Source organism: Hydra vulgaris, chromosome 05, assembly GCF_038396675.1.
Source record: "Hydra vulgaris chromosome 05, alternate assembly HydraT2T_AEP".
In the NCBI taxonomy this organism is placed as follows: Eukaryota; Metazoa; Cnidaria; class Hydrozoa; order Anthoathecata; family Hydridae; genus Hydra; species Hydra vulgaris.
In genome coordinates, this window is record NC_088924.1 from 6077501 (window position 1) to 6102455 (window position 24955).

At 26.9% G+C, this 24955-nt stretch overlaps 2 protein-coding genes across 2 annotated transcripts in view; both read left to right on the forward strand.

The window, feature by feature from the left end:
- The first annotated feature begins 6234 nt into the window (after window positions 1-6234).
- On the forward strand, window positions 6235-6977 carry LOC136080492 (uncharacterized). Its single transcript, XM_065797216.1, has one exon. It carries the CDS (start codon window positions 6293-6295, stop codon window positions 6749-6751), a length of 459 nt encoding a protein of 152 aa, XP_065653288.1. The 5' UTR covers window positions 6235-6292; the 3' UTR covers window positions 6752-6977.
- A 4925-nt stretch (window positions 6978-11902) lies between these two features.
- Window positions 11903-24955, forward strand: part of LOC136071813 (LIM domain-binding protein 2-like) — a 44624-nt gene continuing 31571 nt past the window's right edge. Inside the window, exons 1-2 of the mRNA XM_065797217.1 lie at window positions 11903-12020; window positions 21773-21825. Coding sequence (XP_065653289.1) covers window positions 21788-21825 — 38 coding nt within the window. The 5' untranslated portion in view covers window positions 11903-12020; window positions 21773-21787. The remainder of the gene's footprint in view (window positions 12021-21772; window positions 21826-24955) is intronic.

The window sequence follows — 24955 nt, forward strand, 5'->3', positions numbered from 1 at the left end:
ATAGGTATTTAAATAAATTTTTTAACATTTAATTAAAAAGCTAATTAAGTAAATTTTGTTTAATTTAATTAAACTTTTTTATTAAATTTAAAATTTAATAAAATTGTTTAATTAAGTTTTAAAATATTGAACAAATTTATTTTACATGCTCTGCTTATTTATAATTTTTAATTTAACCCCTTCTAATCCCGGGGGAAGAGATTTTTTGGTGTTATAGTTGTGTTACTTCGAGGTAAAGTGTTAACATCGCATACACAGAAATTTCAAATGCAATAGCCACGTCAGAAATTTCAATAGCCACGTTGATCATTTTTTTCAAACAAGTTCAACTAAAAAATAGGAATATTCTTTTTATCTTCCTGAATTGACATAAATCACAAAACAGGCTAATCAAATCTCTTACATTAAAGCTGTTTTTTTTTTTTTTTTTTGCTTTACTAAAACCACTGCTTGTAGTTGGCCCAATGCCGCCTTTACCCACGTTCGTTATGGGCATTTGCCAGGAGGCCACAGAGTGGACTCCCTGCAAAAACAATCTGGATTATTTTTATTGATAAAAATAAAATAAATGCAAAAAGAAATTTTATTGGGATACACATAAATATGTTGGTACACGATTTACTATTTATTGAAAATATAGTTCATGTATGTATAAATAAACTTGATAATTGTGTAATACAATTGTGTGTAGGCAGATTTTCTTATCTCCGCTTCTTTTTTTGCATTTATAATCTATTTTTAAGGTGGTAGTATAGTAATTAGCAAAAAAAAAAAAAATCAACTTTTTCAAATAAAAAAAAATTCTACAATGTGTAATATAACATCAATAAGCAAAAAAAAAAATTATGACAAATCTTCTTCAGCATAATGGGGTAAACTGCGACAGAGATTTTTCAAGAACCCTTATATATTTTTTATTGAAAATTTGGCTGATGATATATTACATGTGGCATTGCAACATAGACTAGGTCAAAATATAGACTAGGGTCAAAAACATAGACTAAAATATAGACTATGGTCAAAACATACACTATGGTCAAAAAAATCAAAAAATATTTGCATTTGTGTAAAATTTTGCAATTTTGGGGGTAATTTATGAAAAAAAATGATTAAAAATTACTGAACGAGAGAAGCAATACAAATAATCTTAGTGTATGTTCTAGATACTAATGTAGTGAGTATGTGTGCCAAATTTCGAGTAAATCTGATAATTGGTTTTTTAAAAAATCCACGTCGCAAACCCCAAATACATGATTTTGAGAAAAACGCAATTAAAAAAAAAAGAAGTTTAAAATTCACCACTTTTATAAGTTACACCTTCCAGTACTTCATTTTGGTCACAAAAACCTTTTTTTATTGCTTTTAACTTTTTTCTTCTTGATTTTGCTTTAGTACTACATTGTTTTTCTGCTTTAATGATTCGTTTATTGTCTTTACGTAAACAGTAATTTTGCGCATTTACACCGAATTCCATTCCAAGCTCATTAAACAACTTATTTAAGAACTGGTGCCCTTCATTAAAATTTAGTACAGCTGAGGCTTCTCCTATACTTAGAGCAGTTCTTTCAATAAATATATCTTTTGGGCATCGCTTCCATATCAACTGGTTTAAAGACTCATTGGGATTCTGCGTCACAAAATGTTTCTATTGCTGAAAATCCCTTACCCATTTCACAAAATGCAATTACTGAACGAGTGTTTATGTCAAAGCGTTTTTGTCCAACACAATTAATTTTTTTATCCATTTTAGCAGATGAAAAAAAAATCGTTTCCCATTCACAATCACTGCAACAAATTTTTAGTCCAATACTTAGGCCATATTTTTTTGAAGAATCAAACTGCAAATTTACTAACTTATTACATTCTGGGCATTTAAGGACCATTATTGCTTTTTTAAGTAAACCAAAGTTCATAATAAAGTTAAAGTCTTCATTTATCTGTTGAGGTTCATTTACAACTTTTTTGTTGAACAACTTCTTGTAGGATGAGGAACATGGTATGTTTTCAACTGAAGGTATGGCTACGGTTTCATTATTTTTGCAGACATTTGTATGTCTGTTTCCATAAAACTTTCTTTTCTTATTTTGGTATACTCTTTTAGAAGATTGTTTTCTTTTCGTTCGACCCATTACACTTTTATTAAAATAAGATATTTTATAAATTGACTGATGTATACTACACTATAGACTATTGGAGAACTTATAAAGAGCATAAAATAGCAATAAAGCGTGCTCATTCGCGTATAAATCGAGTCAATAAACAAGAAGTAACTGCTGATCAACAATTTTCATTATAAAAGTTTAGCATGAAACTGTTTTTATCGCTTATTTTATAACTTTGATTGCAAAAACCCGTAGCAACCTGATAAATAAAGCGTTGCTATGGATAAAAATTGATATTGAACAATTTAAAAGCAATTTCAGAGGTATATACTGATTTTTTTATTATAAAGCAAGATAAGATTTCGACTCTACAATAGTTATATTAGCTAAAAAATGTATTTTTGAAAAAATGAATTTTTCAATTTACTTTAACAGTTAATTACTTTACAGTTTTTATTGGTTTTGGGTTTTTATTGGTTTTGGGTTTTTATTTTTTTGATTAATAAAAGTGCATTACTTATCATAAGTTTATCTGTGTTTAAGATGAGATTTTTTAATAATGTTTTAAGAGAATTCAGGTTATTCGATTTTGTAAATTTAATAATTTTAGATATTACTTTGTTGTACAGATCAGGACCACGATATGAAATAGAGAAACGCGAGATGATTTTTTCTTTTAAATAATAATATAAGATTTCTTTCTCCTCTTGTGTTATCTATATTTGCTATTATGAAAGAATTTTTTTTAGAAATGCAGTGGAAGAAGTCCAAGTTTATATTTTAGCATAAACATTAAATGTGTTAATTTGATAGACATTAAATGCTTTTTTAGGTACTTTGATAGATATTTAATGCTTTTAAGTGTTTTGAGTACTCGCCCATGCAATGTAGCGTAAATACATAATAGCTTTTTATGAAAGAGAAATAAAGAATTTTTTTTTTGAGACAACGAAAGCCTTGCTATGTATAGTATACCGATACCGTCACAAGGTGCTGTACAATTGGTGTGTAGTTTTCATTGGTGTCGAGTTTTTATTTTTTTGATTATTAAAAGTGCATAAATTTATCTGTGTTTAAAATGAGATTTTTTATTAATGTTTTAAGAGAATTCAGGTTATTCGATTTTGTAAGTTTAATAATTTTAGATATAACTTTGTTGTACAGATCAGGACCACGCTGATCCCACCTCTCCTTTTGGATAGTATACCGATATTTCTTGATATCTTATTATTTAACAGAGTTATTTAAACATTGAATTTTGAAAGCCGTGTTAGGGCCAATATTTGAAAAAAAACTATTTAAATTCTCAACTATAGAAATCTTATCATTAATTTTATATTTATTGTTCATTAACAAAAATTCTATTTGACAAAGTATTCAAGTTTGTATTTTTTTTCCCAATTATTCCTTTCAATATGCTCCAAGGTTTTTTAATAACGCTAATTTTTTTTGGAATTGTTTTGAGTAATAGATTTTTTTGAAATTCTTTTTAGTTTTTTCAAATAAGTTTTTATATTCCTTGCATCTAGATAAGTTTGTTTCGTTTCTTTTTCTAAAATATTCGATGTAAAGTTTTTACTTTGTTTTTAATGATATCCTGATTCCATTTGTGAGGTCTTTTCTTATTTTAATCGCTTGATCATTTTGGGTATGTAGCACCCCCCTCCCTTTCCCCCTCCACTTTCGTTTGTTTTTCGTTCAAAAGATATAATTTTATAATTAAGAATTTGAAAATTTGAATCTATTTGAGATATTTATTCAGAACACCATGTTTCTGTTTAGCAGATCATACTAAATAAGTAATTGTAATCTGTTCGAAATAGTTTTAGTTTGTTAGGATTTTTATTTATACTTCTAATATTTATGTGTATCGCAGTAAAATTATTTTTTTTAAGTTTCAAGTTCAGTTTTAAAAGTTTTTGTTTCAAAATATTGCAAATCAAGATTAATTTTTTGTAAAAAATTATTAGCGGTTTTGAAGATATTAAAACGCCCACTGATGGTCTCGTAAAAACTTTCAAAATCTTGGTCTTGGATTGACCTTTTGATGTTATGGTCTTGGTATTGCTTTTCAAGTCTCTGATTTTTAGCAAATTCCTAAAGTAGTAATATATTCTACATTCTACAACTATCATTATATTTGTTAAGTACCCATTCTATAATACAAGTAAAGTAGAAAGGTTACATTAAAAATAAACACAATATGATAATCTTAAAATTTTTTCTTTAAATGCTCTGTGATAAGACCGTACAGACCTTTGGGAGAACCTTAAACAATTATAGGAAAAAGAAAAAAAAGATTTTTTTGGAAACGTTATGTTAAATTTTTTTCTTCTTAGAAACATCTTAATTTTTTTTCTTCAAGAATATCCTTAAAGATAGTTTCTTTTTTCTTTGAGTTCAAATACACAGTTGCATATTTTAAAATTTCAAGATCATTTTCGGGAATTATCTTTATTGAATTTTTTTTTGTTTTGTTTTTTATTGCACTATGTTGCCTAGATTTCGTTCATGACGAAAAGGGTGTGGAGCCGTTTGCTTTTTAGCTACAACTCAAAAATATCAAATGTTACTTTATTTTTCAACAAGCAAATAAATAATTTTAGTGTATTTTGCTGTGCTATTGGTGATATATCCTGGATAGAAAATAAAGGATTAATATAGCTTTTACTATTAAACTTTTTCATTAATACTTCTTTATATTCACAAAGCTCAAGATCGTAAAAGTTGGAACAGCCAAAGTTTATATAATTGGACAAAAGAGATTGCAAATCAGAGCGAGTCAGATTGAATTAAAGTGTGGATTATGTCCGAAAATGCCTAGAAGACTAAGTTTGTATAGTTTTTTTTGTTGGTGGTTGAATGAAATAGGACAGTTTTTTATTTGATTTTCACCGGTGAGCAAGAACTCGATTTTGTCAGCAATTAATTTTATTGCAATTTTTTATTGTCTATACATTACAGTTTTCAATAAGTTTTTAAAGGCCTGAGAGGGTGGAGCTAAGAAGTATGTCACATGTCACAACACCTGTGTAGTTTCCATTAATTGATATACCTACGATAGTTTCATTTTGTAAGGTTTTTAGTAGGTTGTGAGTGTATATATTATACAGATGAGGCAAAAAAATAGATCCCTGTCTCATTCCTTGTGTTAGATAAAATAGATATGATTTTTAATCTCCGTAAGAAACAGAAGCACTGCTTTCATGGTATAATGACAATACAGTAATTAGCTTTAAAATTGTAGAGTTTCTCAAACATAATGTCCCTGTTGCAGCTATGGAACGCTTTTTTAGTATTTAGGAAACAGAGGTAGACACTTGAGTTGTTGTTGCTGTAGTGTTAAATAGTTTTTAGTAAAACCGAACTGAAGACGATAAGCTTCTGTTATTTCTGGACAGATTAGCGGTTACGACAAATAGTTGCGACATAAGCAATAAGTTTTCTAATCATTTAGTTCTTTAATTTAAACGGGTTACATATAAATAATTTTTTTTTAATTTTTTGAATTTTAGTTTTTAGAATTTAGAACTTTAAATAAAACGAGTTACATATAAAGAAGTCATTTTTCAGAATTTTTCTTTTCTTTTTCTTTTTAATTTTGTGTTCTCGTACTCCATTACAATTAAAATGGTAAAATTTGATTGGTCTTTCAAGTCGTTGTAATCTCTCGTTTCAAAGCAGATACGAAATTAATTTGTTTTATCCATGCGCGTGTGTTCATTAACAAAAACGAGTTTATTGCCAGTCGTTTTATATTCATTTGTTTCAAAATGGACTGCGAGGTGACCTGACAGCGAAAAAATTTGGTCAGATGTTTTTAGCTTTTTCATCCAGTTATTTAGCCTTATCTCTCATTTGATAAGTTTTTATGCTAGTTTAAATTAAATAGCTCAGTCATAGAGCTATACGGTTTGCTGTAAATATAATGAAAAGTCTCTATTTTTAATCTTCAAGTTTATAAGTCCGGGGTCCGTCGACTTTATTCCTTACTATGTTATAATTTATTTATTGCATGTAAATGTTCTATATACATTAAAATTTTTTGAGCAAGCATGCATATGTTTTGTAAACTTTTAATAAAAAACAAAGTTTTTATTATATTATTTTTAACTTAAATAGCGAATCATTTTTTCCTTTTTTAACATTGTTTATACCTTAGAACATATACATATATATAACTATTCAATATGGCAAAATCTGCTATTTGTGTGTTAGAAGGTATAGTTAAAGGGACAATAAAGTTTGAAGATATAGGTGATGGAAAAACTCATGTGAGTGGAAAAATTACAGGTCTACAACCTCCTGGAAAACATGGTTTTCATATTCATCAGTTTGGGGATTATTCAGGTGGTTGTATGAGTACTGGTCCTCATTTTAATCCATTTAACAAAGAACACGGTGGACCAGAAGATGAGAATCGACATGCAGGTGATCTAGGTAACATTGTCTCAGATGATTATGGAAATGCTGATGTTAATATAGAAGATTCCCAAATTCCTTTGGATGGTCCAAACAGCATCATTGGTAGAGCTTTAGTAGTCCATCAGAATGAAGATGATTTAGGATTAGGAGGCCATAAAGATAGCAAAACCACCGGAAATGCTGGAGCAAGATTGTCATGTGGTGTAATTGGACTTGCAAAATAATATCCTGGATATTAATTGTTTTACAGCTTTACAACAATTTTTCTTGTGTATTAAATTTGAAAGTTTGAGTTTATTGTTTTAAGTTTTTAAGTTCATCTTGTTTTTGTTCTTGAATTTGTATTAACATTTTTTAAAATTCTTTTATATGTAGCAGTAACTTTTTCATCTATTAACTATTGAATGATCAAGTTTCTTTTTTCAGAATATATTTATAATGGTTAATTAATTTATGTTTTAATTAACTTATTTCATATGTGTCACATAATACACTTATTTTGTAAGTGCCATATGAAACTGAAACTTTTGTTTATTATAATAATCTTAAAAAGAAACAATTTTTCTAATACATATATATGTGTGTGTGTAAATTTGTATATATATATATATATATATATATATATATATATATATATATATATATATATATATATATATATATATATATATACATATATATACACACACACACAAATATGTTTAAATAAAATAAAAATTTAGTATATAAATATATATATACACATAGAATTTTTAAAAGGTACTACTAAATTCACCCACTAAATTAATTTTGAGAAATGGACAAAAAAGTGGACTACTTAAAAGGGCACAACAACAGAGATTTATATTTTCTCTATCTATTATTAGGACCAAGAGGGTGTTATTACAGGGTGTTAGCCAGCCCAATGGCACCGTGTATACCATGGAATTCTTAATGGGTTTAAAATTTCCAAAATTCAGTTTTCCTTTCCTTTTTTTTTTAAGTAATAGGACAATATTAATAAAAATTCCCAATATTTTGTGGAACAATATCAATAAATATTCCCAATATTGCAAAAGCGCGGTAAAAAATATATTTCTGGCTAATACTCTGTATTATTAGATATAATTTTTAAATAGATGATAGATTTCAGTATATAAGATTCAGAAATGAAATATACTCAAAATTTTTATATTTCCAACTTAGCACCTTTTAAGAATTCACTTGTGTGTGTGTGTGTGTGTGTGTGTGTGTGTGTGTGTGTGTGTGTGTGTGTGTGTGTGTGTATGTATATCAGGGATGCGGAGTCCCGAAAGGACTCCGGCTTTATATCTCTACTTTTTTCAAGTCTGTAGTGTCCAGAAGCTCTAAACATGTTTGTTGACTTATTATCTGCTATAATAAAAAAATTCATGAGATTTAATGACTTGAAACTTATTGTTTTTATGCCCGGAGTCCTTGCCGCCATTATACCTAAGGACTCCTGGCTTAAAAAACGATTGTTCCTCTAACCTAAAAGTCTTAATTTTTTTCCTTCATAAACTTATTTATATTTTTAGAGCTCCTGGATACCAAAAAGTAGGATAAAGTATTTTTTTTGTGACTTTCAAATCCGGAGTCCTTTTTGGGACTCCGCATCCCTGATGTATATATGTACACTGGCCAGCAAAAAAAAGGTGAACAGTACAATTTTTCAATAAATTATGTATTATTAATCAATTAAAAATATAATACATAAAATATAACATATTGCTTATGTTAAATACATATACATACACATATATACGACTCAATATGAAAAAAAAAATTATTATTTTGTGTGGCCACCACCATTTTTTCATCACTTTATTTAATCGACGCGGCATCGACTCAATTAAATTTGCTATCAAACGGTCAGGTATCGTAACCCAAACTTGTTTTATGGCTGCCCAAAGATCATCCAAAGATGAAATATTATTTTCATGGACCTCTTTATCCATATAGTCCAGGCCAATTTCCAGGCGTCTTAAGACAATTTCCAGGCGTCTTAAAGATCAGGGGTTCAAAATACACCCATGTAAAAAATTACCTCGTCTTACAGCACGCCATAAAAAGGCAAGGTTAGCTTGGGTAAAATATAATAAAAACACAGACTGGACAAAAATATTATGGTCAGATGAATCACGATTTTGTTTGCATTCAGATTGTCCACAGATGCGCATTAGACGTAAGAAAGAACAATTAAATCCAGATTGTATTCACCAAACAGTTAAGGGTAATCTTGGAATCATGGTTTGGGGTTGTTTTTCTGCCAAAGGTGTTGGCAGATTGCATAGAGTCGAAGATGGATTACGAATAAATTCCAAAGAATACATTAGTATTCTACAAAAATCTTTGCTGCCCACACTGGAAGAATTAGAAGAGGATGAAATTAAATTTCAACATGACAATGCTCCTTGCCATACGTCTTAACAAGTTAAAAAATGGCTCAAGGATAACAATATCTTCCTTTTTGAAAATTGGCCTGCCCAAAGTCCAGACCTTAATCCCATTGAAAATTGGCCTGCCCAAAGTCCAGACCTTAATCCCATTGAAAATTGGCCTGGACTATATGGATAAAGAGGTCCATGAAAATAATATTTCATCTTCGGATGATCTTTGGGCAGCCATAAAACAAGTTTGGGTTACGATACCTGACCGTTTGATAGCAAATTTAATTGAGTCGATGCCGCGTCGATTAAATAAAGTGATGAAAAAATGGTGGTGGCCACACAAAATATTAATTTTTTTTTTTCAAAATGAGTCGTATATATGTGTATGTATATGTATTTAACATAAGCAATATGTTATATTTTATGTATTATATTTTTAATTGATTAATAATACATAATTTACTGAAAAATTGTACTGTTCACTTTTTTTTGCTCGCCAGTGTATATTTATATATATATATATATATATATATATATATACATACATACATACATACATACATACATACATACATACATACATACATACATACATACATATATACATACACTCCTAGTGCAGAGATTTTATCTCATTCCCTTAAATAACTATTTCTTTTTTTTACTTTTTTTCATGCAACATATTTTTTTTTATATTTTATTTGAAATCTTTTTTATTTATACAAATTTGAGTTGATTATTTTGTTTTATTTTTTTAATTAATAAGTATTGTTCTTGTTAAAGTTTTACCTACTTTCTTCAAAAGTAGGTTATCCTGGTACTCGAAAGAAGCAAAGTTATATAAAATTTTTAAAAAACAATAATTGTTTTATATTAAAACCTATAATTAATTTTTTTTTATAAGAACTTGTTATTTTCAACTAAAGATAAAAAAGGTGCATTTGTAAGTTTTTAAAGATTTTTTTTTTCCTCAATATGTTTTTTTATATAACAAATGATTTTTAAAACTTTTACATAATTTTGCTTTTTTTGAGTACCAGGTTGACTTTTGAAGAACTCTTTTTGCTTATATGTTATTTTTATTTTACTTACTAAAAAATCAGTTTCTTATATAAATGCTTTTATGAAAAATTAAATTGATAATAATCTGTCATAAATCTTTTTCATAGTTCCGTTTATAATATTAAGCATTTTTTTAAATTTATTTTAAAAAATAAAACATTCTTTTTGAATGTTTTAACTGTTTTTTTTTAATGTTTTAACTGTGTTTTTTTTATATTGTGTAATGAATTATATATTTTGTACATAATATATGACTTGTATTTAACTTTATATATATATATATATATATATATATATATATATATATATATATATATAGATCTATAGTTTGTTGTCTTTGGGAAGAGCGGAAGGAAAAAAGTGATTCTTACGCCAACACATACGTCACTTTTAATTACTTTTGACTTTCGTCCAACATTTGCGTGTTGGACGAAAGTAAAAACCATTAATTTAATTACAAATAAATCGTTTTTTTAAAAAAACCACAAAAACGCAAGTTTAATTGACCAGAATGTTTTAAAAACATTCTGAATGTTTTTAACAATATAAACAAAGTTTTTATTTTTGTTTTTTTTAATAAAATGTTTTTATTTTTAGTTTTTTTAATAAAATGTTTTTTTTTTTTCACTGTAAATCATGCACGGAGTGTTGCTACATCGACTATCTTATAGCCTGACTCGCAAGGGAGTGCTGCTACATCGACTGACAAATAGCCTGACCCGCAAGGGAGTGCTGCTACATCTACTATCTTTTAGCCTGACCCGCAAGGGAGTGTTGCTACATCGACTGAAGGTTTGGTTGGGGCAGGCAGTCTATCAATTAATAAAAAAAATAATTCCGGTCTTGCATTTTAATTTTTACTTTTTGTCAACAAAATATGGAAAAAACTTTCGGACAACATCTAAGGGTTGTATATAGAACTCTTATATGTTGTCCGAAAGTTTTTTCCATATTTTGTTGACAAAAATTAAAAATTAAAATGCAAGATTATTTTTTTATTAATTGATAGACTGCCTGCCCCAACCAAACCCTCAGTCGATGTAGCAGCACTCCCTTGCGGGTCAGGCTAAAAGATAGTAGATGTAGCAGCACTCCATTGCGAGTCAGGCTATTTGTCAGTCGATATAGCAGCACTCCCTTGCGAGTCAGGCTACTTGTCAGTCGATGTTTTTTTTTTGCGTTTTTGTGGTTTTTTTAAAAAACAATTAATTTGAAATTAAATTAATGGTTTTGATTTTTGTCCAACACGCAAATGTTGGACGAAAGTCAAAAGTAATTAAAAGTGATGTATGTGTTGGCGTAAGAATCATTTTTTTCCTTCCGTGCTTCCCAAATGCAACAAACTATAGAACTATATATATATATATATATATATATATATATATATATATATATATATATATATATATATATATATATATATATATATATATATATATATATATATATATATATATATATATATATATATATATATATATATGTACATACATATATAAATTTTATAAAAATTTCAAAAATATTTCAAAAATATTAATCATTTTATATAAAGATTACTAATTTAATTTATGGCTAAAAAACTATCATTTTTTAACAAAAAAATAAAAAAGTACATATTTTTATAGTTTTTTTAAAAAAACTTTTTTAATTTGTGTTTCCATAAAATTTTTTATTTTTGAAATTTTTATAAAATTTCACTTCTTTTGAGACCCAACATGATAAGCTTTTGAAGAACTTTTTTTATTCAAAATATTGGGGACCTGTCTGATGTTAAAGGGTCTTGAGCGACCCCTAAAAGTTTTTTTTTCACAAATTTTTTTAATTTAGTATTATTTTATTACATAGAACACATTTAGGGGGTGGCAGCAGACAATTTCAAAAAAACTTGTTTTTAGAATCACCCTAATATTTTTATGTATATAAATATATATGTATCCATTTTAGCTTTTAAATTAATTAGACTATTTATAAATTGGAATGTTATCTAGAGGCTTTTAAAGCTTTTAACAAAATGTTTTATTGTGCAATTTAAGAAACACAGGTATTATACACAAGTTATTTTTATCTTTTAGTTATTTTTTCATAATTATCTTTTTTATAAGTTTTTTATGTTGCTATGTTTTATTTATAATATGTTATGCTATCTTATCTAACTGTACTAATATATAACTTTTTATTGAAATAAATATTAGTTTAAGTTGACATAAACTTATTGTACAATATTTTGAAGTAATCTATGATAAAGGTATTGAATGAGTTCAGGTAACATAAATCTTAAAGTTAGCAACAGGTTTATTTGCATCATTATTTAGGTGGTAGATAAATTTTTGTAGATATGTGTTTAAATACATTGTTGGTTTTGAGAGATCTTCATCAATGGGAAGGATATCATGTTGTATCAGAAGGATCAATAACAGCTACTTAAGAAGATAGTTCGAAAGACTTGCATCTTGGATTTTGTTTTAATGATAGTGCATTAAAGCAAGGTAAAAAGACATAAGCATAGTTTGAGACCATCAACCGAATATTCGGAGTTGCTTAAAGAGAGATATTTGTTAGGACAATTTTATTATCTAGGTTAGTTCATTGTTTGTCAAATTTAAAGGTTAAATTTGAGTTAAAATTGCTAAGGTATTTGTATGAGTTTACAACTTCAAGAATTTTGCCTTTTAATGTTATGACTAGCTTTACACCTTGGCCAATATTGATAACTTTGCATTTGGCTATGTTGAGAAACATTTTATTATCATTGTACGATTGCTGAAGATCTACTACTTCTTGTGAAAGAGATTTTACCATGTATGAAAGCTAAAATATCATCTGCATATTTCTTGTGTGTAATGCCTTTACGGAGGGAGTCATTTATCACAATTGGTTGGAAGTTGATAGAGATGGGTTATCTTTGTGAATGGGTTTGATATTTGTAAAAAGTCACTAACCTTGTACAATACATTTATTGATACAATGGTTAAAACTCTACTATTTCAAGTCGTGCAGCATTAAGTGTTTAGTTAGATGGCTGAGTGGTGTCAAATTTGATGCATTTGAGTTGTTCACTGATAAGAGAAATTAACGATGGGTGATTCTGGCAGAGAGGGGATTGGCTTAAAAGGTGATAAATCTGGCTTATAAATTTCTTACATAACTATATCTGAGAATTGCAAATTTAGTTTGCACCAAATTCAGTATCTGTGGGTAAGACGTGGTTAGGGTCGATAGTCAACATGCATTTGACTAAATACTATTTTTACTATCAGCAATTTCAGGGTGGCCAGTAGTCATGAAAATCATGGAAATGTCATGGAACTTCATTTGCTCATGGATAAAGTCATGGAATTTTTAAATTTTTATTGAAAGTCATAGAAAATTCATGGGACTTTTTTAAATGATTTTAATTTTTTTCTAATAGTGATATTTTAAGATATTTGCAAAGAAAAGTAATAGTACACCTAGTCTAAGACCTTTTTGAAAAGGATATTGATGTGTAAATTATAGATTATCATTTTATTGCAATCAATTAGATCAAATTGCCCTTTTTAGAAGATTAAATTTAGTAGTTTAAATCTTAGTATTATTCAAAAGAAAAAATCAGTTAAATAAATAATAAAAATATATTTAAAAATTTTGCTTGAGTTTGTCAATCAATCAATTATGGTCTGTTCAGGTCAGGCTTCCCTGTTTCTGGCAATATTTAACTCAGTGCAACCTGTTTCAGTTTAGAACTTACAAAATGTAAGATATGTCTGTTAAAAGATAGGAGGAACTTATAAACATGATGACCTTCCTAGTGGTAGCATCACAATAAAAATATCTGAATATACTGTTAATTCATGGTTAAACACAAACTTTTAATATCTTGAACTGTTTAATTTTGTCCTTTCAAATTATCTAACCAATTACTATTGAAATTCTCTGGTCAAGTCGAACCTTGGATAACTCAAACTTCCTTAAGTCAAACCATTTTTTTTGTTCCCTTTCATAAGATTTTTTCTGAAAACTTAAACTTTTTTATGCAAGTTAAAGGTATTAACATTATTTGTTTTTTTTGAAAAAAAAAAGCATTCTATATAAAACTTAAATAACTGTAGCATAATATTTTTTTAATATTTTCTATTTTTTCCTTGTGTTTAGATCTGAATAGAATAGATCATTATCAGATGTAAAATAATGCTATAATAAAACTGTTACAAGATAAATCTGAATGATAAAATTGTTTAAAAAAAATAAAAATATTTTAATGAATTTCTAAATAAAAGACTGCAACCCTTGAGTTGCAATTTTATTACCAAATAATAAGGAAGTCGTTATGTTGCTAAACTTTTTCGAATGTTATCTTTTGACTGTACTGCCTGAAAGCAATCTGTAACTTCATTCATCGAAATTTCATCGAAACATTGGTATAATGGTGTAAGTTTAATGTGTATACCTTAGGTTTAATAAAAGAACAATCTCTTTTACTCAAACTAATATCTCATATCAAAGTTCAATGTAACAGGAATTTTTTTTATTTGAACATTTGTCAAGTCAAATCATTTTCCTTGGTCTCTTGGAGGTTCAAGTTATTGGGAATTAACTGTATTGACATGATCTGCATAAAACTGGTTAACAACATGATAGGTATCCGATAGTAAAAAATTGTTTATTAAAATTAAATTAATGTCCTTTTATACTGGAAAAGTCATAGCAAAGAAAAAGAACCTATGTAAGTTGTATCATATACTGGTATATCATTATAAGGACAACATTTGCAAAGTTTAAATTCTTCAGGGATATTGCATTTTATTTGAAAAAGTATTTGGTGGTAAAGACAAATTTAAAAAAAGATAGCATAACTATGCTGGTTAAAGTTGTTAAAAAACTGCAAGAGAGAAGCCCTTTAAAGTATGACATGTCTAGCCACAAATAATATGGTTAACAAAAAAAATAAATTGTATTTGCTTATTTTGACCAGCAGGTTGGTAAGTTGTATAGATCCAATTTTAAAAAACTCTGGTAAACATTCTGACCCCTCTAAGTATTGTACTATCAGTCTTTTTTCTATTATTAGCAAGGTCTTTGAGTCTTTGATCAACAAATTTCTCACATCCCATCTTGAGTCAAAAATCAATCATACAATCAATGCCAGGCCGTATGCAGATCTATCTGTTTCTTTCATTCCGTTGCTCAAAGTCGAGGTGTGTATTCTATGTATGTAAACTTGCGTGTTAACATTTAGTGAAACGAAAATGTACATGTTTACAATATGAAACCATATTTTGCTTACAATAAGCATTTTTCTGTTCTAACCTTTTAATTCATGCATGTTGTATTCTAGATTTATCCGTTTTTCGACATTTTGAAAAACGCGTAAATTATGGAATGGATTTACCCATAACATTTTTTATAAAATAAGAAATATAATAGTGTTATGCAAAATATTAAAAGAACAAAGCAATATATATGAATATATAAGAAGTATATATAATATACATATATAATATACAAATATATACAATATATAAGAAATACAAAATATTAAAAAAAGAAAGGCAACGATTGCTATAAACAAAAACAAATTGATTTATTTTAAAGACAATGTGAAGCACGACGACCTTGTCAAAAATAATAAAGTTTTGTTTAAAGTATTTTCAGAATTTCGTCAAAGGGGTCCCAAACCTCCAAGACATGTTGTGTTTATATTAAAGAGAATGATTTGAAAAAATGTTTGGGCTAATTGTTTTTGACTAAAACAAAAGGTACCAAGAAAAACTAACACTTTTATTTTAGTCGAAGCTTGTCTTCTCCGTTTTATTGTAGGCCAAAAAGTCAGCATAATATATGCCGTAATCCACAGACTTGATAATTTATTCAAGCGCGTTTTATTCCTAAGAGTTTCAGTACATGACATCATTGATTTTTTTTGTTTGCATAAGAGATCAATTGTGTATGATCCCTTACGATTATGTTCTCTTTAAGCTTAATGAAATTAAAATTGCAACAGAGTAGCATTTATTGAAAGGGGTGGCAGAAATAGTGTCAAAAATGAACTTCAGAATAGTGTCAAATATATTAAAAAGGCCTAATATCGCAAAAAAAAAAAAAGAAATAATGTTGCATATGGCTTTAATGAATAGTGTTGAAAATAAAAAAAAGAAATAGTTTTGCAAATGAATTTAATGAATAGTGTCGAAAACAAAAAAAAGTAATAGCGTCGCAAATGAATTTAATGAATAGTGTTCAAAACAAAACAAAAAAGAATAGCGTTGCAAATGAATAGTGTTAAAAACAGAAAAAACGAATAGTGTTGCAAATAGTTAAATTCAGCAATTGCTTACTCTTTTTGCTTATCTTTATAGCATAGGACTTACAGAAAAAAACAAAGAATAATAAAAGAAAAGATTGCCACCAAACTCCAAACCCTCAGTCGATGTAGCGGTACTCCTTTGCAGCAGCAGGCTATAAGTTAGTTGGTGTATGTACTGAAGGCCCCAGCAGCAGGCTATTTGATTATGACATCAGACATGTTATCTAAACACATATTTATAGTTATTATTTTAATTTTATTTTCGTTACTCTTCATTCAACTCCTTTAGGACATTATTCTTTTTTTCACTATTTATTAAATTCATTTGCGACACTACTCCTTTTTTTGTTTTGTTTTCGACACTCCGATTATACTATTTGCGACACTCCGAATATACTATTTGTGACACTTTCTTTTTTTGTTTTCGATACTATTCATTAAATTCCTTTGCAACATTATTTCTTTTTTTATTTTCAACACTAATCATTAAATTCCTTTGCAACATTATTCTGTTATTCGACAATCAATACTGTGATAATTTGTGACACTATTCCTTTTTCACAATTTTGACAATCAAATTTGCGACAATTAAAATTTTGCAACATTATTCTGCCACAACGTTGAAGGTTATTGTCATGTAAGCGAAGAAGATAAAGTACAACATCAACAACAACTTCTAGATACAGTATAACATCAACAACAACTTGCAGTTGTTTCAGATTTTAATTCAGACCAGCTTTTAGTATTATTATTCTTGCTACCAAAGATTTATAAAAAAAATTATTTTAGAAAGGAATTTGAAAAGAGTTAAAAAACCAAAGATAAACATAAAAAATGTTTAAAACAAAAACTATTTTAGCTTTAGTAGATTTTAATAACCTTTTTATTTTAAAAAAGTAAAAGATTTTCATCTGTCATGTTTAATAAACAAAATTCAAAGTTTTCTAATTTCCTACCAAGAATATGGATCATCTGTATAAATAAACCAAGAATATGGATCATCTGTAAGAAAGCATAGCTAAATCAAGAATATGGATTGTCTGTAAGAAAGCATAACTAAACCAAGAAGATGGATCATCTTTAAGAAAGCATAACTAAACCAAGAATATGGATTGTCTGTAAGAAAGAATAATTAAAATACTATGATTCAGTTTTTTCATCTTTTATCAACATTTTCAAAGTGATTTACTCTTAAGAAATGATTTTTTTAAAAAGTTAATTCTTATACTATTTTTGTGAAGTTTTTTATTGAATGATTAAAACATATATTAGATATTTTATTTAATAATATATTTTATATATGAGAATTTGTAAAAGTATCCAAAATCCCAAAATTAACTTAATCATAAACTCTGATAAGTTGTGACTTGCAGCTGAATATAAAAGTAAAACAAATTTTCTATTGCAAATAGGTAATAATAAGCAATGTTTTTTTAAAGATTGTTCTGCTATTAAAGTTTGTTATCATTCACGTTGCAACAAAGCATATGTAAGGTGTGTTCAAAATAACATTGTTAAAAAATCTTTTTATCTATAAAGATTCATACAGTTTATTCTGTAGAAAAGCAATTGAAGATCGCCTGAATATAGAAATTGAAATATTAATTATCACAATTGTACCAGATATTTATACCCGATATACTTGCTACGATAAATCATCAATCATAAGTTGATTTTGTTTCTGATCATTATCCTTTGCAGAGAATAATAAAAGATCAATAGAAAGCAATGTTTTGGTCATTATATATTACAGAGATAAAAAAGGATCTGTTTGCAATAGAGCTGCTAATATGAACTTTTTTTGTACAGTTTGAACCTGAACAGTTTCGAACTATCTTCGGAAAAAGTTCAAACTTTTTTGAACTTTTTTTATCTTTTTTTTTTTTTTAAAATAGAAAATGCAAAACAAAAAGGGTGCAAGCATTACAAGAAACAAGTAGTAAACTGTTTGTTTATTTATAATAACCTACTTTCTTTTTCAACTCTAATTTAATTTGAAAATCGTTTTATTTGACAAAAATAATAAACATTGTCACTCAAAATTTAATTGTTTGTTTTGAAAAAGTTAATGCATCTAAGGTATCATCGTGTAACAACCTTATTTTTATTGCAAATAATCCTAGGCTTGAAAAAGTCTTTTCAGCCTCCATAGATGTCGGTGGAATGGTTTTAAGAGCACTGAAAAGCATTTCTTTTTGAATTACGTTTGATCCAATTTCATTTTTGTTGATTGTAATTTCCAAATCAGATTTTTCAATCAAACATTTCAGTTCTTGAGTTGAAGTCAATTCATTGCTTTTTTTTTGATTTCATCAGACATATTACAACTAAGGAGTTCTTTATCAACATTTGAATCTTCTTTAATAGACTGAAGTAACCTATAAATAAGATTGGTGACAAGATTTACTATATTGCTTCTTTTTATTTTATTCCCAAATTGATCATCTGGATTTAACAAATATTTCATAAGGTGTATTAAATTTAATGTTACGCTTTTCAATAATTCTTTTTTTAAATTGCTGTTTTACAAGTTGACTAGTTAGTGTGTTTGCTTCAGATAACTTTTTTCTTATATATTGCCATTTCTTAAACCATATATCTTGGAAACCATATATCAAATCCATTTCAAAAATAGCATCTTCTAAGGTTGCATCTCATTATTGTGCTTGCCACTTTCTTACTCCAGATTGTATTCTTTATCTCTCTAAATCTCAAATCCATCCTTGTATGGAATACTGTTGCTATATCTAGAGCAGATTTTCAAATGATCGCTTTTTTATTTCAGACAAGCTTCAAAAGCGCATACATATAAACATAGATGGACCAGCACTTGCAGCAAACCTTCAACCATTGTCACATTATAATGTTGCTTCTCTTTCTTTTTTCTATAAATACTATAATGGAGGCTGCTCTAAAGAGCTATCGTCTCTGGTGCCATCTACTAAAATACATTCTTGTGTTACCCATCATTTAATTAAGTCTCATCCTTTTACTGTGACTGTTCTTAAGTGCTCCAAAACTCTTATTCTTCTAGTTTTTTTTTTCTGTTTTCCTCATTCATATAATTTGCAATCTTTTAAGTTCTCTGTTAATCTTTATCTTGCTTTATAAACTTAACCTTTTCTCTTTCGTCAAAGGTTGGAAGTTACTTTCTCCCAGTAACTTCCAACTCTTTGATGAAACACAGCTTTGATGAAAGAGAAGATAAAAAAATGTCATGTAAGTTAATTTAAGTTTTAGTCATTTTATATCTTGAGAGAAAGTTTTTATTTTTATTACTGTAAAGTGGTTTTTAGTATATATTTTTGAACAAAATTTTTAACTGCATCACTTTAACCATTAAAACAACAGATTGGTATCAGAAATTCTTGCACACAAAAAATATAATTAATAGTTATTTGTTATTTAGAAACCTGAAATGAAAAAAAATAAAGTTATGTTAGTATAATTTATTTATTCTATATGTTGCATAAAAAAAAATTTTCTTGCTAAATATTAAAAAGAGTAATTTGATTATTTTAATCTAAACAATAGCAGGCCTTGTTACGAGATTTCGCTGCGTAGCAAAAACGCGTAACGCTTTTCTAAGTAACTCAACTCAGCAAATATATTTTGCATCGTTAGAAATTATATTGCGTCATAGCGTCTTTTCAAGTACCGCGTTGTAATTAAAGTTATTATATTAACGCTTTAAAAATCATACAAACAATTAGTTTTTTTTTTCACTAGAACAAAAGTTACAAATAAAATCAAAGTTCTTATTTAATGAATCATTATTATTTTTTTCAAATATGAACTAAATTTTATTTTGAAAAAAATATCCTTTTCATGAAACGTAAAATAATGTTGGTAATGTTTTGTAAAACATAAATTAATGTTTTTCTTATAATTTTGCATTTGGTTTTTGATTATTTTATTAACTGTTAATAAATTTTTTCTTATTTAATTTGTGAACTCTTTTTAATAATGTTTTTAAACAATAGTTTTTTTTTTTGTTATTTATCAGTTACCGATAACATATACGTGATCATAATTTATCTTCATAAATTAAACGAACGTCATTAAAACTTTACGTTATTGAATTAACACTAAACAAAATATCTTATGAATAAAATATTTACATTAAAATAAATCGTGCATTTTTTAAACTATTATACAAAAAATAATTTTTACATTTAAAAGGAATTTATATATTTAATTCCTTAAGATAAAACTTAAAACACTTAATTTTTTTTAACTAATTTTTATCAACAATAAAAAAAATTATTAAACAAACCGTTTCTTTAACAAAAAATCTATTAGTTTACAATTGCGGTTAAATGCTTTTACTTACGACTTTATTTCTTCAGAATAAACGTCACATAAACGATATCAAAAGATAGTTAAAAATATTCTAAAAGATATAAGTTTTTGCGTAACGCAAAACTGCTGAATGCTTAGGCAAATCGCCTTTTCGCAAGCAAAATGCGAGTTGCGTAACGCTTCTTAACAAGGCCTGCAATAGAAATTCTTATTTAGAGATAAAGTAAAATACTTAGTGTTCACCATGCGCTCTTTTCCTTGCTACTTAGTTTTTTAAAAAGATCTTGTGCATTTATTTTTAAAGTTACAATTTTCAAATTTTTTCAGTTATAATGCAAATATCTGAGTTATTTTTATACACAATTTCAAAACTTCTTAGCAATTAGTAATTGATTGGCATATTTTTGAGGACTGTGTGTGTGTGTGACAATGGCTAAGTGCATGGTGTGCACTGGATATTTTACTTTAGTATTTTTTACCAAATATTAAGAAAAGTTATTAAAAAGTCATCAAATTTCACTTTCAAATTTGAGTGGCCACCCTGAATTTATATTTATTTCTATAGTAAGATGCTTTACAGATAGCAATAAGTTGAGCAATAATATCATTCAAAAATTGTGTTGGTTGTAAAGATCAGCTATAAACGTTGATATTGTTTTATGTATTGTAGGATATCTGCAGTCATCAATTCTTCATTGTCGCAGACTTTGATAATACTCAGAGGCTTATGTTTATTTTGTGCATTAGTTATAGCATTCTAGAAGGCTGAGAATGAGCTAGGTGGGCTCATTCTCATAAATTAACATTAAAAAAAGCAAATAAACTGAATTAGAGACTGCTGAGTATGGTTTTAGTGCTATAGAAAAATATTTTTAATCGGTTCAAATTGTTTTACATAATTTTAAATGATATATCTAAACTCATATATATTTGTTTTTATCATTTGTGACGCATCATACATGTTACATAATTATGTAAACAATTATGTAAAAAAATAAATAATGATAAAAATTCAATTTTTGAGATGTTTTGATGGTTTTCTCAATATAACATAACGCGACATCCAACTGGTTTTGGTCAGATGTGTCACATTTGAGCAAATTAGTTTTAATTTATTTTAAATCTAAAATAAAAATTTATTATAAAAATTTAGTATATTATAAAGTTTAATGTATTCAAGTTTATAAAATGTTTGTTTTTTTATTTAGAATATCTTTATAAAAATGCAAAGATCTAATGTGCTGCCTTCACCTTCTAATCGGTATTTTTTTATTTATTAGATGTAATCTGCATTTTATAATGTGTTTAGTATAATAAAAGCTGATCACCCTTTGAATATGCAATAGCAAATATAAAATGTCTCAAATTTACAAAGTTTTTGCAAATTTGAAAGTTCTTTGAAAGTAGTTTAAAATCTTAAAAGATCTACAGGGTACTACTATTTATAAAGAAGCACACATGAAATAACAAATTGAAAAATAAGGCATTTTATTTAAGAATTAATGCACCATTGTTATTTTATTATGTATTCAAAATTTTATTTTCTAAATGGGTGTCTATATTGTTTAATTTAAATCTAATTTTCTTTTCAATACTATTATTATATATATATATTTTTGTTAATTCGCCTCCCCAAGACCAAGAAGGCCACTACAGACAAGGAGGCTACTAATCTTATAACTTATTATTGTAATTATAATATTATTTACACTTAAATTTTTATATTCATTCCAATTTTGCTAGATAAGGTTAAGCATTCCTTGCTGTCAGGAATGCGGAGTCCCAAAAGAACTCCGGCTTTATAACTCTACTTTTTCCAAGTCTGTAGTGTCCAGAAGCTCTAAATATGTTTGTTGACTTATGATCTGCTATAAGAAAAAAATTCATGAGATTTAATGACTTGAAACTTATTGTTTTTAGTCCTGGAGTCCCGGAGTCCTTGCAGCCATTATACCTAAGAACTCCGGGTTCAAAAAATGATTGTTCCTCTAACCTAAAAGTCTTAATTTTTTTCATTTTAATATAAGAAGCTTTTTGTTACAATTTTAATTCAATTCGAAGGAATGATGCTACTGCTTAGCTCATTGTTAATATGTCATACACTATTCTTGATCGAGTTAAGTTGAGTTAAGTCTATTAACTTGAAGCATGAAAAATGCACCTAAAAAAATTAAACAAAAAGACATAACTACTAAATTGCTTTAATCCTTTACAAATATTTGTGGTCTTTGAATTAACTTATTAGTTGAATCTTAGCGCTTTCAAAATTATTATACCAACTTGTCTTTTGTAAGACTAATTTAAATTCCGCTGTTTCATCTTAGGATCTCAGTGTTGATTCATTTAGCTCTATTTTATTTAATCGCTTTTTTTTTTTTATTTGTATCCCCTAGCAAAAAAAAGGTGTTTTTTCTCATTTCTCACCAACAACTTTAATTTAACACCATGACATTAAAGCTAAAAAAAATAAAACTTGAGTTCTTATAATTTTTTTTTTAACTTATTTTTGGGTATATTAGAATTCCTTTCTTTCGGAGTGTGCCTGACAAAAGAGAAATGTGTGTTCTGAGTTTAATATTATATAATATAATGCTTGTTTGGATTCCAATATTAAAAATATTAAAAAAATCCAACTTAAGAAAGTTTTATGTTTATAATTTCTATTTACTTATGCAAACCTATTAAATATTTAAAACAATTATTGATAAAGAACAAGATAGAGAAATATTTAAAAAAAATCATACATCGGTAAAATTTAAACTAACACACTTTTATTTTTTAATTAAACTAAACTTGATACTATTCTAAACTATCATCTGTACTAATTTTTATAATATTTCAGGCCTTGTTTTAAATAAAAGATGCTTAACGCAATAGCCTAATGTGAGTTTGACGTCATAAAATTCTCTTTATTCTTATAAAAACATTAAATTACTGCAATAATATTAACTACCGCAAAACGAGCTAAATGTTATTTAACTTCTTTTTTATTATTACTATAAGGGAATATTTATTTTCTTCAAATTTTTTTAATATTAAATAATTAAATTTAATATTAAATTAAAAAAAATGTTTTGTATTAACAAATTTCTTTCTTTTCTCGAAATTTGCATAGTTGAATTGAAATGTTCAATTTTTGAATTTTTAAATATTTCTTAAATTTCTAATTGCGGCTTTGCAACTACAAATTATTTTTTATTTAAAAAAAAATTAGCAGGTAACAAATAAAAATATTACATTAATTTATTTGCTTTATTTATTAAAAGTTTATTATTTTATTAGCGATTTTGTTGTGAAAGCGAAGATTATTTTCCAAACATCATTTATTAAAATCATATCGCTGTATATATCATTTATTAAAAAATAATTGCTGCTATTTAACTTGCATTATAAAAAAAAGTTTAACTTATGTTTTGTGCAATTTTTGATGCATTTATTTAAAGTTCAATTTTGTAGTAAAAAATAAAAATGTTTAGGAAGGAAAACCGAAAAAACAATTGCAATAAAAACGAGCTTATTTTTTCTAAGAACCAGGGATGCGGAGTCCCAAAAAAGACTCCAAATTCGAAAGTCACAAATAGATTACTTCATCCTAGTTTTTGGTATCCAGGAGCTCTAAAAATATAAATAAGTTTATGGACTACTAATAGGAAAAAAGTTAAGACTTTTAGGTTAGAAGAACAATCGTTTTTTGAGCCCAAGGACTCCAGGACTCCGGGCTTAAAAACAATAAATTTCAAGTCATTAAATCTCATGAATTTTTTTATTATAGCAGATCTTAAGTCAACAAACATGTTTAGAGCTTATGGACACTACAGGCTTGGAAAAAGTTTAGATATAAAGCCGGAGTCCTTTTGGGACTCCGCATCCCTTTTAAGAACAAATAAAATTTAAAAATTAAACAATATTTAGTAATATTTTTAAATAGATTTTACATTTGAGTTAAACCCAAGCATTAACCTTTAATTTTTATAAACTTAAATATCTTTTTTAAATCAAAATTAAATTACATATTTTAAAAATCTAAATTAAATTACATATTTTTAAAATCTAAATTAAATTACATATTTTTTTTATGAGAATAAAATTATATATTTTTATTAAATTACTTTTAAATTTATTTAAATTAATTTAATTAAATTAATTTTAAATTTGATAATAACATAAATCGCTCTAATGCATTAAATTTTGCAAGATGACTAAGAAGCAATGAAAACTATAGACAAGTATATATTAGCGCAGATTTATCTCCAATGGAGCGAGAAAATAGGAAAAAACTTATTGTAGAGAGAAATGATTAAAACATTAAATTAAAAGGATCAAATGAAGAAAACAAATTTAAATTCATTTTAAATGGAGATTAACTAATCAAAGTTAACCTTGAAGGTAGG

What these genes read in the sequence shown, in the direction of transcription:
- LOC136080492 (XM_065797216.1), top strand. Translation starts at nt 6,293, where the DNA reads ATGGCAAAATCTGCTATTTGTGTGTTAGAAGGTATAGTTAAAGGGACA.